This window comes from Periplaneta americana, chromosome 7 (genome assembly GCF_040183065.1).
Source record: "Periplaneta americana isolate PAMFEO1 chromosome 7, P.americana_PAMFEO1_priV1, whole genome shotgun sequence".
NCBI lineage: Eukaryota > Metazoa > Arthropoda > Insecta > Blattodea > Blattidae > Periplaneta > Periplaneta americana.
In genome coordinates this window covers 135,777,211-135,792,481 of record NC_091123.1, presented here as the reverse complement: position 1 = coordinate 135,792,481, position 15,271 = coordinate 135,777,211, and the positions used below count along the sequence as shown (strand labels likewise).

The 15,271-nt window shown below is 32.4% G+C and overlaps 1 protein-coding gene across 6 annotated transcripts in view; it reads left to right on the top strand.

Moving 5' to 3' along the window:
• yki (Transcriptional coactivator yki) overlaps positions 1–14,640 on the top strand; it is a 455,672-nt gene extending 441,032 nt beyond the window's left edge. For 4 of the 6 annotated variants that reach the window (XM_069831328.1, XM_069831329.1, XM_069831332.1 and 1 more), the window contains one exon: positions 3,208–14,640. In XM_069831328.1, the coding sequence (XP_069687429.1) occupies positions 3,208–3,300 (93 nt within the window). In that variant the 3' untranslated portion in view covers positions 3,301–14,640. Of the gene's footprint in view, positions 1–3,192 lie in introns of all 6 variants that reach the window. The other 2 variants (XM_069831330.1, XM_069831334.1) reach the window with 1 other exon arrangement.
• Positions 14,641–15,271: the final 631 nt, after the last annotated feature.

Below are 15,271 nucleotides of genomic sequence, written 5' to 3'. Positions count from 1 at the left end.
GGGATGTGACTAACGGTTATTTTCTGGTAACTGTTATAACTATCTCCGTTACTTTTGATTGGTTGTTACAAATAACGGTTGTAAGTAACGGTTACAATTTCCTGGCGGAGACAAAATAGCAGTCACATAAGAGGAAGCTATATTTAACGGTTAAATAACTAGCAGAGACATAGAAGCAGTTAGTGATCCACGAACAAGTTATATTTGAGCCGTTCAGAGCAAATGTGGTGTAAGTCAAAATTGACTTACACCACTTCTGTTCTGAACAGCTCATACAATATTATAATAAACGAAATTGATTTATTTATCGTGACTAATTTTTTGTGATGGTTTACTTGCAGATACACATTCCACTTCGGGTGGAAATAATTTATGAAGAGTATAGTCCCTTACAATAAATTTTCTTACAGATTTAATAACAATAATATTGTGAAATATCACATTCTCGGCTCTGGTCGAAACCGTGCTCTCAATGCTCTGCTCTAGGGAAAGGACTCAGTTGATATTTTTGTAACCAGATGGCGAAACACATTAGTACTGCCTCGCTGGACAGATTGAACACTACGTAATGATGTTACTGTTACTAGTTTCTTTAGCTGAAGTTACAGTATATCCAGGCAAAAGTAACAGTGTAACAGCGAGTAACTAGTTATTTCGTGTCCAATTATTTTTGTAACCGTTACAATTAAGTAACTGTTACAAAGTAACTGCTATGTTATTTTTCGCCCATCTCTACTATGAATGTGCAAATGAATCGCCAATTGCAAAAACACCCTAAGTCACATTTTGGTCAAAAATGAGTTGTGGACTGTAGTCGCTATGGTACCTCACATATAGATGCATCAGTGTTGAGTAGAAAAACAACCGAAGTGACAATAATAATGCAGTGAAAAGTGGGGATCAATATTGCGTTGAGTGTTAAAACACCCGAAGTGCTGGATTCCAGTTGTTTTTACAATCAACATGTAGCAGTGGCTCCCAAACGTTTTGAAGGCGCAACCCACTTTTGGTCGGGAATTTTGTGTGCGACCCCCATTACTGAACTGTTAGGGTACTTAACCCTTTCAAAAAATATAAATCTGTCATCATCATTATCATCATCATCATCATCATCATCATCATCATCATCATCATCATCATCAGTCATACAGGTTATAGCCCCAGAAGGACTGTTACTGTCCACAAAAGTGTTCAGCCCATCTCTTAATTGGACGTCCAGTAGATCTCCTGCCTCCTGGTAATACAGGACTGCACAAGGGATTCCAGTCCTAGAATATGCCTCACATGCTGACGCCAGTTATCTTAATAGTGACATATGTCTGCTAGTATAGAGTTCATTTCAAGTTCCTTTAAGATGTCTTCATTTCTTTTATGGTCCCACTTAGTATACCCAGCTGTTTGGCGCATGAATCTCATTTCACTAGCAGTGATTCTACTTGTGTCACATTTCCTTAGAGTCCATGCTTCACTTCCATAGTGCAGGACTGGTCGTGCTAAGGTTTTATACAGACGACATAGATGGAAGAGTACCAATATGTGGTAAGAAACTGGGAGAGATTAGAAAGTGTGTTCAACATATCTCTGATGATGAATCATCTTCTTCTTTCTGGAGTGAAGTACTACAGCTGTAGTGTAATATGTTAAAAGATATAGAATGTATTTTGTTTAATATCAGTTTGGTAGTGTGTGTATCCTAAGGTTTTTGGACAGAAAAGAATATTTCTGTCAATGTTCAATCGAAAGCAAAATTCATATAATAATAAAATAACGTGGAAAATATTCAAACATAAAACGTGTAGTGTTAATACAATGAAAATGCTTCCCAACGTATTTCTGTGGTTTAATTGAAGTTTATTTATAATTTAAAGAATCTGAATATATTCTTTTTAGATCGAGTACCAATTTTTTAGAACTCGTTGCAAAAAAACTGAAGTCCAACAAAAATATTTTTTGTTTTACATTTGCAATTCCATTTTTAATTTCAACTTTTGGGATATTATGTGAAACAATGCATTCTATAATCAGTTACAGTAAAACCCCGATAAGGTGCTGTTCAAGGGACCGCATGTAAACCGCATATTAACCAGGACCGCATGTTAGGTGGATATACTAATTTTGACTTATATAAAGTATATATTAGCATTTTTCTTTATTGAAATACATGATTCATGAAAGGTAATACAATATTACTCCATTATGTAATTACTGTACTGTACATCAAAGACATTTACAATTTGTATTGTATTTAATTCTTTCGAAAAAAAAAAGTCCTCATGATTACCACACTTCAGTTTCCCGTGATTACATCCTCCTGACGACGTCGCAGCTGTAGTGATTGAGCCGCGATTTTTCATTATCGTTCTTAATATCGATGATAAGATTTCTAATGAATCAGAGAGTTGTTTCTGAGTAAGAGTACTGTTCTGATCGTACTTTCGTAAGATTTCTAATTTTTCCGACACAGAAAGCGCTTTTCGTTTAATACTCATTGTAATCACAGTCACAGACACTTCACTACACAAAAGGACAACAAACTGCCCAGCAGAAATTTCCAGAATTTTATTACGGCCGAGTGAGGAATGCTGTTTGAGAGAGAGGGTTAGCAACAGGGTGGGGTATTGTAACTGTATGTAGGCTTTAACCGTGCAGCTAAGGAGTCGAATAAGAGAGCATAATAAGAGGGTGGGGTAGGTATACTAAGGTATGAAGTATGAAGGTTTAAATGTGCAGGTAAAGGGTCAGATACCAATACTTTTCACGTTAATGACACCAGTGAGTTCAGTGACCAAGATGTTTCATTGTTGTTACAGTACATCGCTGAAAATTACATCGAAAATATTCCACAAAAACAGCGTATTATACACGACTTGAGCACAACAAACGGGGTATTTTATAAAGGCGTTATATATGAAATGTGCAGGGACTGGACAAAAAAAGCATATTACACCGGATAGCGCAATAAGCGGGCGCATCTTACCGAGGTTTTACTGTACTTTTTTAACTTTCTACTCGTATATAAATTCATTTGGCCAAAATAAGGTTTCTTCAAGTTTTCTGAGAATTTGTATTCTGTGGCTTAGGGTGTTTTTGCAATCAGCGATTCAAATACCTTTTCATTCTCCATGTCTTTGCACAACGAATGTATTCCTAATGCACTTTGTACCTAATATTTTGTATTTATTCCTAATGCAGTTTCCAATGTTGTAGCTCAGTGAGGAGTTCTCCAGCGACATCCTTGACGACGTGCAATCTCTGATCAACCCAAACAGCAGACCTGACAATGTCCTCACGTGGCTGTAAGTGCCATGCTCACAGGCAAGATAAATGTAGCCTGATCTCTAAAGAGTGCTATAGGGATGCTGTTTTCAATACCTCTATAAATAGTTGCTCCAAATTGTGCTATTAGCAGCTATGTTTTATGTAAACCAGAATTCTATGTTTAATTGTTACTTTTACCTCATCTATCAGTGAATTTTACTGATTTATTATGTCTGTTAGAAAGTATGTAAGAGTATGGTTCAATGGTTCATTTTGCATTTTGTAGGCTTCTTGCCCAATTCTAAGGATGGACATGTTGATTGTTTGGAAAAGAGATCGTATAAACAGCTGTTGACCAAATGGTGGTACGGTTGTATGTGTCATGATATAGCTATGAATGTATGTTTACTAATAAGAGTGCTTGTGGAAGAGTAGTAATAGTGTTGAGTCTATATGGAATGAATAATGCCCGTAGGTGACTTCTGTGAGTTGTTTTGAATGTGTCCAGTTTTAACAGTGTATTAAGAATGTTGAACAGTGTTATTACAATGTGTTAAATGTGAAGTGATTAAGCAAATTTGTACTTCTGTTTGCTGTTAAATGACGAAACGTTACTCTACGTTGGAGATGAAAAAAAAAAAAATGTCTGTCAGACACATAAATTTAAATATTTAATTTTTTTTTTGTGCGAGTTATAATTGGAAAATTCGGCCTCTTTCCCCACTGTCACTTTTCGAGTACCTTGATTTATTAAACAATTACGCGCAGGCACAACACTTTGATGAGGAGAAGAAATACATTTATGAGTCCTGCATCCCTTATCTAAGTGAGAAATATAACATTCCCACTAGTCAGTGGAGTGTTTCTGGTCTTTTGTTTGGTGCACGTGGCACACTTCCTAAATTCACACATAGTATTTTAAAAGCACTCGGACTCCGACTTTTTGAAATTCAAAAAATTTTGTTGAATATTCTTAAGGATTCAATCCAAATATTACATTACCATTTATATTTTGGCCATTGATGATTCTGTTGGGTTTCCATTTCTCTGATTTTTTGCTAAACAATTCCTGTCTTTCCAAATTATTCTGTAGTGCTTTTATTCTGGATCTTTATGGTCACCCTCATTGAGGGCAGATTATTTTCTTAAAATATTTATGTATACAATTTCCTTATAAGAGTTTAAAAATGCAATAAGCGATGAATTAAATATAATGTATAATAAAAGTTACGAAATGTCGGATTTTTAGAGGCCTTTTGCTCTGCAGTGACTATTTCAATATGTACCATGTTTATAATCCATTAATTTTGCCACTGCTGTTTTCTTTTTGTATTTTTTTTTAATAATGTTATTATTGTTAAAATTTCTGGAATTCAGAATGGTGCTGTTTAGTTTTTCATGAGAGAAACGGTTTTTAGCTGTACTGTCTTCGTAAGTAGAACCTAAATTTCTGTTTAAATTTGATACAAAGTTCACCCAGGAGATACATTGAAAATAAAAATGCATAATTTAATTATCTAATTTTCCGTTTGAAAACTGGCTTCTTAATTAGGTTTATGTTTATGATGTACATTATTTACAGAGTTATTATATACTGTTTGTATGAAATTTGTTATTACGTTTCATATTAAATAGGGTACAGCAAGGAACTTTATATGAAATCGAATTAAACTGAACTGAAGTCAGGGGAAAGAAGGTTTTTGTCTAATAATGAATAAAAGTGGCATTTCTCTGAATATTTTGGTTCAGCAGCAGAATGAAAATTCTAATAATAATCTGTAGTATGAAGTTATTGAACAAAATTGACAGATTTTATAAATTAATAATTCTCGTTTCTTTCTTGCACGTTTTCTAAAGGAAAATATATTTCATCTTAACGTGAAGTTTTTTTTTTTTTAGTCCACTGAACTAGGAAAGATGTGACACATTTTACAATTTTCATCTCCTGGTAAAATAAGCTTGCAACGAATGAGTGATTTTTTTTTTCTTGGGAATGTCGAGCATAGTAATTTTGCAATAATTTTGGACTAGAGTATATTTTCATGGTTTTCTACCATGACGAAACGGTATTTTATGTCTTTCTGCTATAAGATGCCAAGGCAGAGATCCCAAATCTGAAATTATAACAATTTTCTACAGTAGTGGTATCTGCCAGGAGGGCATAGTTCCAGAAACAGGCAGAATTGGAGCAATTATCATGCTTGGTTATTTGCAGCCACATACGAGGCATTGAAGTAGAGGCATTTAGAAAACAGCTTAGATACGCCATCAGATTAGGTGGTTTTAAAATGGCTACATGTTGAGAAATTGTTACATGGACATGACAAGAAAAGAGGTCATTTTGTGTTTTATGCAAGTTGTGTTGGCAGCAGTCAGAAGATGAAGCATATCTCAGTGCAGATCTGCTACAATGGGACTACCTACAGAAACCGTTTTCACAACTTGTATGGAATGGTAAATACAAGCATATTGGTGATACCCAAGTGAACAACGGTTCATAAGTCATCATGGTGAGCTGGAAGTACGAGCAATTGTTATGCTGCCACAATCATGAACCTTGAACCTCAGTCTTGTAGAAATCAAAGGAGTTCGTATTTTGCTCAGATAATTAAAAGCATCCGGTCCTAGAAACTAGGTATCCGAACACAAACCGTCTTAAATGAAGCAATAACTTAAACTCTGACAATCCACAGTATTTGTCAATAGGTGAGAAAGAAGGTTGATGATGTACAATGCTAGCTATCTTTCCACATAAGGAAGGAGAGTTTCATCTTAAAATAACCTTACAATATTTTTAAAACTGAAATCAAGACCGTCCACATTCTTAAGCAATATCTATGTAGATTTTTTTTTTTTTTTTTTTTGTATAATAGCTATGTACACTTAAAAGTTTCACATTGAAAGTAGAAAAGAACTTTATATTATCATCTTCTTCTTCAAAATGAAATATTTTTTACACGTAGTTTTTAAAGGTTTTAGATATTGTACACACAATGTTTATAACATAGTTATGCAAAAGTGTTTTAACACTGTATAACATATGTGCAGCTGTAGAGTTGACATATTATTCTGTCCTGTACATCTGTACACGGTTACAGTTTTCTCAATACTTTATATAAGTCAGGTTGAAATGTTATTGTTAATGAAGTGATTGAAATTCGTCATATATAAATAACAAGATCATAGTTATTCTATTGAAATTATATTTTTGTTTTTGCAAGCGTTTTTTTAATTTTATTTAGGCCATTATTGATTAATTCAGTGTGAAGTTTTAAAATATACTCGTGAGTGGGGAATATGAGCCAATTATTCAGATTTATTGAAGATCTAAGTTGTTAAGTTTTGAGTGATTTGGTGTTCTTACAATTCGTGTTTACTATATCATGTAATACACCACACTTACATACATGCATTTTATGTCCCATATTTCCCTTCATATTGTTTGCCATTATTTTAAATCAATATTAACTTAGTGCAATATGCAAACAATGATGTTCATTAGTTAATCATTAAATACTACGTGATGCCTTCTGTCCTAATTTAATTGGAACGTTGATATGCTACTACCCGTAATGTTCTTATAAATGTTTGTAAAATTAGTATATGAATGTGTGATTCACTCTCTTACCAACAAATAGTAAATGGCATGTATTAGGTGTAGTGTAAAGGATGATATAATATCTACACGGAAGGCAGGTATTAAAAATTTGGGTATTTGGCTCACAGTACTGTAAAAAAGTCGTTATTTTAGAGTGTAGAAGTTATTACAGCTTGCAATTCAAAGATAAGTTTATATCAGTGTAATAATGGGAAGTATTGAAGTCAAGACTTTCTTAAACTTAACCTTACCTTCTCTTTTGAGTGCTGTATGTGTTATTTTAACTATACTACTGGTTATAATACATTTGGTGTTTTTAAATTTTTAGGAATTTAAATTTTATTCAGAGATTTGAATACCAATTGTTACTTGGATTGTCTTTCTTTTAAAGAATTATTTAATCAGTCTTTTTGATATAAAGGTTAGGTTTGATGTTTTCAAGATTTCAATATGAAATTTAAAAATGTATTTGTGAAATGAAAATTTTTTTTTCTAACCTTTAAATTGTTACCTTTTAATATTGTGTTTTGATTATTCTTGCCACCATGCTTAATGTGAGCGTTAGCTAGTTTCGTAGTACAAGGTATCTTCATTAGGATCTAATATAACTTTACCTTTATTGTAAGGAATTTGAGCTCAGTATTTTGGCAGTTTTTATATTGTTGTTTCAGATTTAGAATAAAGTTCACTATACATGTGTAAAATATTTAAATGACTTGAAATATTTTGCTGGGTATTCTACAAATATTAGTTACAAATATTGTTATGTATCCCGGGAAAAGTTACAGTGTTACGGAAACCTAATAAATTTGCAATGTTCTATATACCAGTTTCTATATTAAATATATTCTCATTGTTACTGTTCATTATATATACAATTTGTACTTGATTTATAAAAAGGTATAAAGTAATAATTATGCTTCTTTAGAATTCATAGTGATCATTATGTATTGAGGCGTAATCTTTTTATTTGGAAAAAAAAAAAACAGGAAATATTTCAAGTCATTTGTTCGGGTACTAATGTAAAAAGTACAGCCTATAATGTGCAAAATAATATAAAAAGTGTGCGATCAAAATGTTTAAACTGAGTTTTCTGTCAAACTAATGGTTCAAATTTTTTCTATAAATGTTGTGAGTACTATTATTATATTATTATTCTTATATTATTATGATTATTATAATGTTAAATAGGTAGAATGCACTCAGTGCTCCAGAAGTTTTTCATATAGATAATGGAGTAATTCTGTTGTTTGCATTCATTTGTTAAAATTGTTAGTTATTTCATTGGAAATCCATGCTCTTGCAGATATGTTCAATGTTGACAACATCAAGATAAGAACTGCATAGCTTGTTACAATAATACCTTAACAGTTTGAATACACTTGATTTGAAAGTGAGTAGGAATTTTCACTTCTTATTATAATAGTTTACATAAATACGAATGTCTGCTAGATAATTATATCTTCATCATTCTTTCTGTTGAAACGATAGGCTCCTGGCGTAGAGAAGCAAAAGACCTAGTTTCTGAGATTGGTAGAAGTTTGCTGACTATTACTGGAGACTCTCACTGCACAAATTACGAGTAGGAATGACATCCAACGTGGAAACGCATTGAGCATATTGGGGACTTTTCCAGAGTTAAATTCTCTGGATGAAATTGTCTTCATTTGAATATTGGATGTAATAGATCCCAGCATCAGTAGTACAGTATTGTTATAGCCATTGTGATTTACGAATCCTGACTACTATAATAGAAAGATAGTTTAAGAATCAAACTAAATTTGTACTACCTAGGTATAATATAGAAATTATTTCTTGTGTGTAATGAGAAATTATGTAACTTCATATCTTGTAAAATTAGGAATTTATGGATGTAAAACTTTAAAAAGCATTGTAGCAACAATAAGTTATGCTTATTGTATTATGAGCTAATTTAATACCTAATTCAGTGAGTGAGTTAGAATATATTACATTACGATAATTACTCAATTTGTTACTTAGGGCCTACATGATTCTTAAGACTGATGGAAAGGATAGATTTTTGACAGACAAGTAGTATACTAATGAGGTATTAAGTCTCTGAAAACCAAAGTTCTTTGGCATTAGTGTTATAGTAATTTCCATCTATTTTCGTGAAAAAATAATGCTAATATTTCAATAGTTTTAGTTAAAGTTGTAAGATTATTAGAACATTTCCTCGGTGCTAAGAAAAAAAATCCAGGCTAGAGGTAGGCTCCATGTTTGACTTGCTGTTTGGATGTGTTACGTGAAATATATAAATGCTATTTATTTCTTAAATCATTTCATGTTCTCTTTGTAAAATATGTAGGCTACTTAGTACCAGTACCAATTTTAATTTATATGCATTTTTGTTCTTACTTCGAATGCATGTATAATATTCTGATATATAGGCATTACCAATAACTGTTGAAAATGTCAAATTTTCAATGTTGCATAAGATTAAATATTTTTCAAACCTGACTTTATCAAATGTTTATCAACTGAAGGTTAGTAACCCTTTCACACTTCGGAAAATGACCTTGACATTAAATAATGTTGAAGAAAAGTCTGTTAATAATATAAGGGACTTAAGTCTGAAATAAAAGTAACAATGAATACAATAAAGTGCTCTTTTGTATATATAGGCCTACACCAAACAGATATTCTAAAGTTTTACTGGCTCATAACTGTGCATTATTGTAATCTTGTGAAGAGACATATTTATTGGTAACCAGCATGTAAATGAAATAAAACCGTGATTTTCGTGGATTGTGCTAGAATCATGTATGCAATACTGCAGTTCTATTTTGGTGTTACGTTCCATATGTTAAATATAACAGTAATTAAAAATTTGCAAGAGCAACTGGATTCGGTATAGCAACAGCCTCACAAAACATTACCAATATTATATCTAAATAGAAAGTGAACTTTATTTGTAAGAAAAAGATAAGAAGTTTTCATGCCTGCTCAAAGAGAAAGCAATTTTGCTTTTACTAGATGTAACGATCCATCCAATATAGGTGCCTTTTTATATAGTAATTATGTTTATCATATATATATTTCTATCTCCCCCCACGCTCATCTAATGTAAGTAACTGCACCCATAATTCAATACTCGATTATCACAAAAGCAATACATGTACAATTTATCACGACAATCATGCAACTTAATATTAGTGCCTTTTCGATATGCTATTTCTAGAACTGCATTAGTTAAACAAAATAGTAAAGAAAGTCTTGCCCCCCACCCCTTACAAATAAACAGCAGATCAGACAATTTTGACGGTATTCTTGGCAGATTATGCTATACTTATCTTGCCATCAAATGCCAAGAATATTTTTTATTGACTGCCAGTTCTGTAATAAAAATAATACATTTAGATAAAGAATGATCCTACTGGTTCATCAGACCACAGTGATAATATACAATTTGTTCCTTCATCTACATTTCAACTTTATTTACTGTAAGTGTACTTTTAGATATCAGATTTCGTAGGGACAGACACAATGCGCGATTCTTTGTAGCGTGATTATACAACTGATGCCCATTAATAATTTACGATGTTGTAAATAAAGAAATTAATTCACCAGGATGTTATTAAACAGAAAATATGCCTTGCGAAGTATTTGATGTGTAGATATATTTTATTTTACTATCTTTGTTATATTTCAAGTTAAGACTAATTTTGAGGCGAAATCTTAAGCACAAGATTTTGATTGGTTGAAGGCTTCTAATGTTTTTAGGTTATGTTCTGTCTCGATTTTCTAGGTTAAGTGTCAAGCAAATATGTTTGTTCTATTTATGTAGCAATTTGAATAGTAGAGCGCATGTTTGTCACTTACCTCGAAGTTGGAGATGGCCTAGATCTCAGTTTCTCAGGAGAAACGGCTATTAACCCTCTTATCTCGTGGTTAAAGAACTGGCGTTATGACATGTTCTTAAAATAATTACTCCAACAGAGATAATAAGAGAATATATGAGAAAGAAGTCCTTTAATATACAAGATTAGTACATAGTTTTAAAAACTCCTTTCACTATAAGTTTTCAGTTATTTCATAGTAACAACTAAAAGATGCATGCAACTATAATTTTATCACTAATTAAGTAGGCTGTAATTAATAAAAATTAAATTATTTACAAGCATCTTAGTTTTGGAGTATCTATAATGCTTCTCAAATTAATCTTCTGCAATTCCAGGATAAAAAGTGCTTGACCATATTCCTTTTCTTCCGTGCAAAGCTATGAATTACATAAATGAATATGATTTTACCGGTGCCATGCTGTTTTTAAATTGGCATTCAATTTTTCTAAATTTGTGAAGTTAAAAAAAAAAAGAAGAAGGAGAAAAGGGAACAACTGGATAATACCCACGGCAGAGCAATGTCGATAGTCGATGTTACTCGCTGGCCACTAGTCACCAGGCCGTACCGAGCCATGCCAAACAAAACACAATCGAAATGGTGGTAGTAAAATTCGCGACTATATTCTTAAATAATTCACTGCATTAGTCAAGTGCAAGACTTCTGGCTTCTGTTGCATTCAAACAATTATAAAATACGATAATTTGGTCCAGGGAGCATCGGTTTTTGATGCAAAGATAATTTATTTGGCTTGTTTCTTAAATAAAATTACGAAATGGCGTTCCTGTGCTTAACATTTAATAAAAAAAGAAATATAGCAGAACTGTTTTGTTTCGAGACTCTCATCTAAGTCACGTAATAGGTCACGTAATCTACTTCAATATATTTGCGCAAATATATCTTGTAGCTAACAGTGGTGCTATCTCTCAGTAATGTTCAGAACGAAGGAGGTAGAGAGAGAAAAGAAACAAATTTCTCCCTCCAACGACGCCACACACCAACGTCGTGTTCTTATGTTGGCGAGATTGTGTATTTACTTAAATTTGGTGCTAAACGTAACGGCACGGTTCAAAGATACCGTGGGAATTTTCCAGTTTAGCGAAGAAAAGAAATTGGAAGGACATTACATTAAAGGGCGTACACACTTTGTGTCTGTTGTATTATATTTTACCAACAGCCTTTGTAGTATTAAAACATATTCTCTATTGTTCTATTCATATTGCCTTACATACAATTTAAATAGTCCAATCCACAATGCATCATAGATCCTGTATTCATGTAAGAGAACAATGCACATTAGTGGAACTCTGGGTATCAAAATAAGAGGGTTAAGTATGTACAACAATTTATCAAAGAATTTTGTTATATTATGTAATGTGTTTGTAATTGATGTGGAGAGAAGCCTTGTAGAACGACATTGAATCGGCATTGTGTAACATACAGTTAAGTCCGAACAGTGCCTGTCACTCAAATGCAAATACAGGTTTATATCTGATTCTAAAAAAAACAAAAGAAGCAACTGTATCAATTTTATCATGTTATATTAACTTTAAAGTGAAGTACTTTGTAATATGTTTTTTTTTAATAATGAAGTAGTGGTTTTTATTATTGCAATTATAATATTTTTCAGGTGTTGGGTTTATGGTAATGTCTTCTTTAGATGTGAATAAGTATGAGACTATGAGGATATGTATGTTAATTTTCTTAACAATGAAGTGAAGGTGATAAAGAGGTGGATAAAGATAAAAAAATATGCTGCTTCATTTCCTTGTGCCATGAAAGAGAGCCTTGACAAAGTGTCTCCAGGCAGGCTTGTAGCTTATTGCTCACAGATTGACTTCCCACTTCATCATCAGGTGTAGTGATCATTCCATAGGTCTGTTGCTGTCATTTATCGATATTACTATCGAAGTTACCTACATAAAACATGGATATGGACTCATGAAGCTGGATATACACTGCTGATAGCAGAAAAAGGTTTTCTGCTCTTCACTCTTAACCTTACCACCAGTCTTACCAGACCAACTGAGCATTGTGAGGGAGATAATTGATTCTAAGTGATATTTAATTTGAAAATGGAGTACATCTCTTCAAATGAGTGTCAACAATATATTGAGAATAAGTTATTTTAACTTTCCATGAAAGAAAAGAAATCTGATTTTGCTACAGAAAAAGGACTTTCCTTATTTAACACGAAGAAAGAATTTAAAGTTATTGTAATATAAAACCAAGAAGGTGGTTTATTATTATTCCTCCCCCCTCCCCCCCCCCCCCAATATTTTAAATTTTATTAGTTACTAATGGCACGATAAAATGTCCCCCCCCCCCCACCCTCATATAATGTACTTTAGGAAAAGAAAAGTAGTTAACACGATTTGATTAGTTGTTGAATGAGTTATATTCTTTAGTAAACTTTTTTTCTTAACATGTCAGTAGATTTTCGATTATCCGATTTAAACTTGACCTGGAAGGGATCGGGTAAGGAAAAATGTCGAATAGTGCAGAATAACAAAGAAATGCATAATAAAACAGTATTTTAGTAAAATATTTTACTTAGTAAGGAAGTAGACCAAAACATTAATGAATGATGAGAACACAGTAGGCCCACATTAATTATACAAGTTTAGAGTGCAATATTTAAGAAAAACATATCTTATTAATGTTTGTTTGCTTGCTGATGGATGAACAGTGATGGATAAGACAGAATGTCAGATGATGGGAAGATCAGATAATCGAGATTCTACTGTACATTCAAAAGTCATAGCTTGGATATCTTCAGAGATGTAGAAGTCTTATCTATTGGAATTGTCAAAATTTAAAAAAATGCGAGATTTAAAGCAGAGTAAGTGTTTGTCATATCTTATGATTTTCAATTACATGTTAGTAATTTCTTGTTAGTTCTACAAATGTTTCCTAAAAATGGGGTGAGAAAGTGAGTCTTCAATGGGAGGTATATAAAATTATTTATCTTACTTTTTTAAAATTAACCGTGATCCTTATTTGATAATAAAAATACTTAATATTCTGACTACAATATGTTATTCCCACTGAAATGGCAATTTAATGTAACGTCAAAATGTTACACAGGGAGTATGGAGAGTAAAGATATGACAGGTATGAAGTTTGGTATGTTAGCATTGTGCGTAGGAATGGTTTGTGTGTTTTATGCATTCCATCATATCCCTCATAAATAACATAACCGGTAATACAAAAGATTTCTTTCTGAGTTTGCATATGCATTTTTCATGATGCTGGCAACTTTAATTTGCACTGTACAAGAAATATTGTCAACATATTTAGTTCACATGGGTTACCTATTTTTACAGTGCTTCCAAATTTAAGCAAGTTTGCTTGCAATACACTTAGTCTGATATTTCAATCATACTGAATGATGCTGAAGTGGATGTTGAACTATGAGTCCAATCTGAAACAAGCATTGAATTTGCTCAAGTGGAGGCGACGTGACTGGTGCCTTGGCTTCCTCTCTTGGAACACTGAACTGTAGTCAATGATGAACAAATTGAAGACTATTTTATTTGAAAATAGACTTCATGAAGAAGTTGGCAACCATGGCAGCTGTGTTCATCATGGATTGGAGCTGACTGGTAGATCCTCTATGAAGAGGAGGCATTTTTATATTAGCCATACATATTAATTAATTATTACTATTGATTAATGTCTTTTGTTTTTTCTTATTTGTATATATTTACACAATGTCAACAAATGAAATTAAATTGTATTACATCTGTTCAGTATATTTATGAGCTAATCCGAGGCACTTGATGATTAGTAGTCAAATAATAAAGGGAGCATTGTACTTGAAATGTATTCAGAAGGTGGCTTCCTTGTTAAAATGATCATGTAAACACAATGCACACATTGACTTCATTTTTTTGTGTAAATACAAGGGATGTAGGAGAGGGGTTTTGTGTATCATTTCTTAATTATGCAATGACCTTGTTTATTAAACACTGATAGGAAATCTTCAGTGATAAAAACTGGCAAATGAATCGTGTCCACAAAGTCTTTCCCTCATTAAACATCCATTTACACAAAATCTGATGACATCAGAAGAATCTTCTCCGCATTGTCGTAATTATTGCAGTAATATACTGCAGCATTAAGGTATACATTGACTCTTAGGATAAAAATACATATTTTATCCTTAATGTCGTTAAAACTTTGGTGACATGATTCTTGGGAGTAAACTAAACAATTTATATAATTCAAACTTGAAAATGGAATTTGGGGGACGCAAAGAAAAAAAAAAAATAGATACTGTATATTTTAAATTAATAAAGTTTTGGACTGACTTAACTTCATTAGAAATTGACCTAGGGTAAAACTTCTTTCGCAAAAATGATTCCCTATGTATGAAGAAGTTACAAATTAAAATTATTTATTTATCTTAAACCATTCAAAAGATATGCCACTTTATACAAAGTGATTCATGAGGAAAGGTAAAAAATTTGGTATACAATATCTTAAGCCATTTTGAGTGAAAAACTTCATATGAACATAGGTCCGTTTACGATGGCGGAGCTAGATGCATTT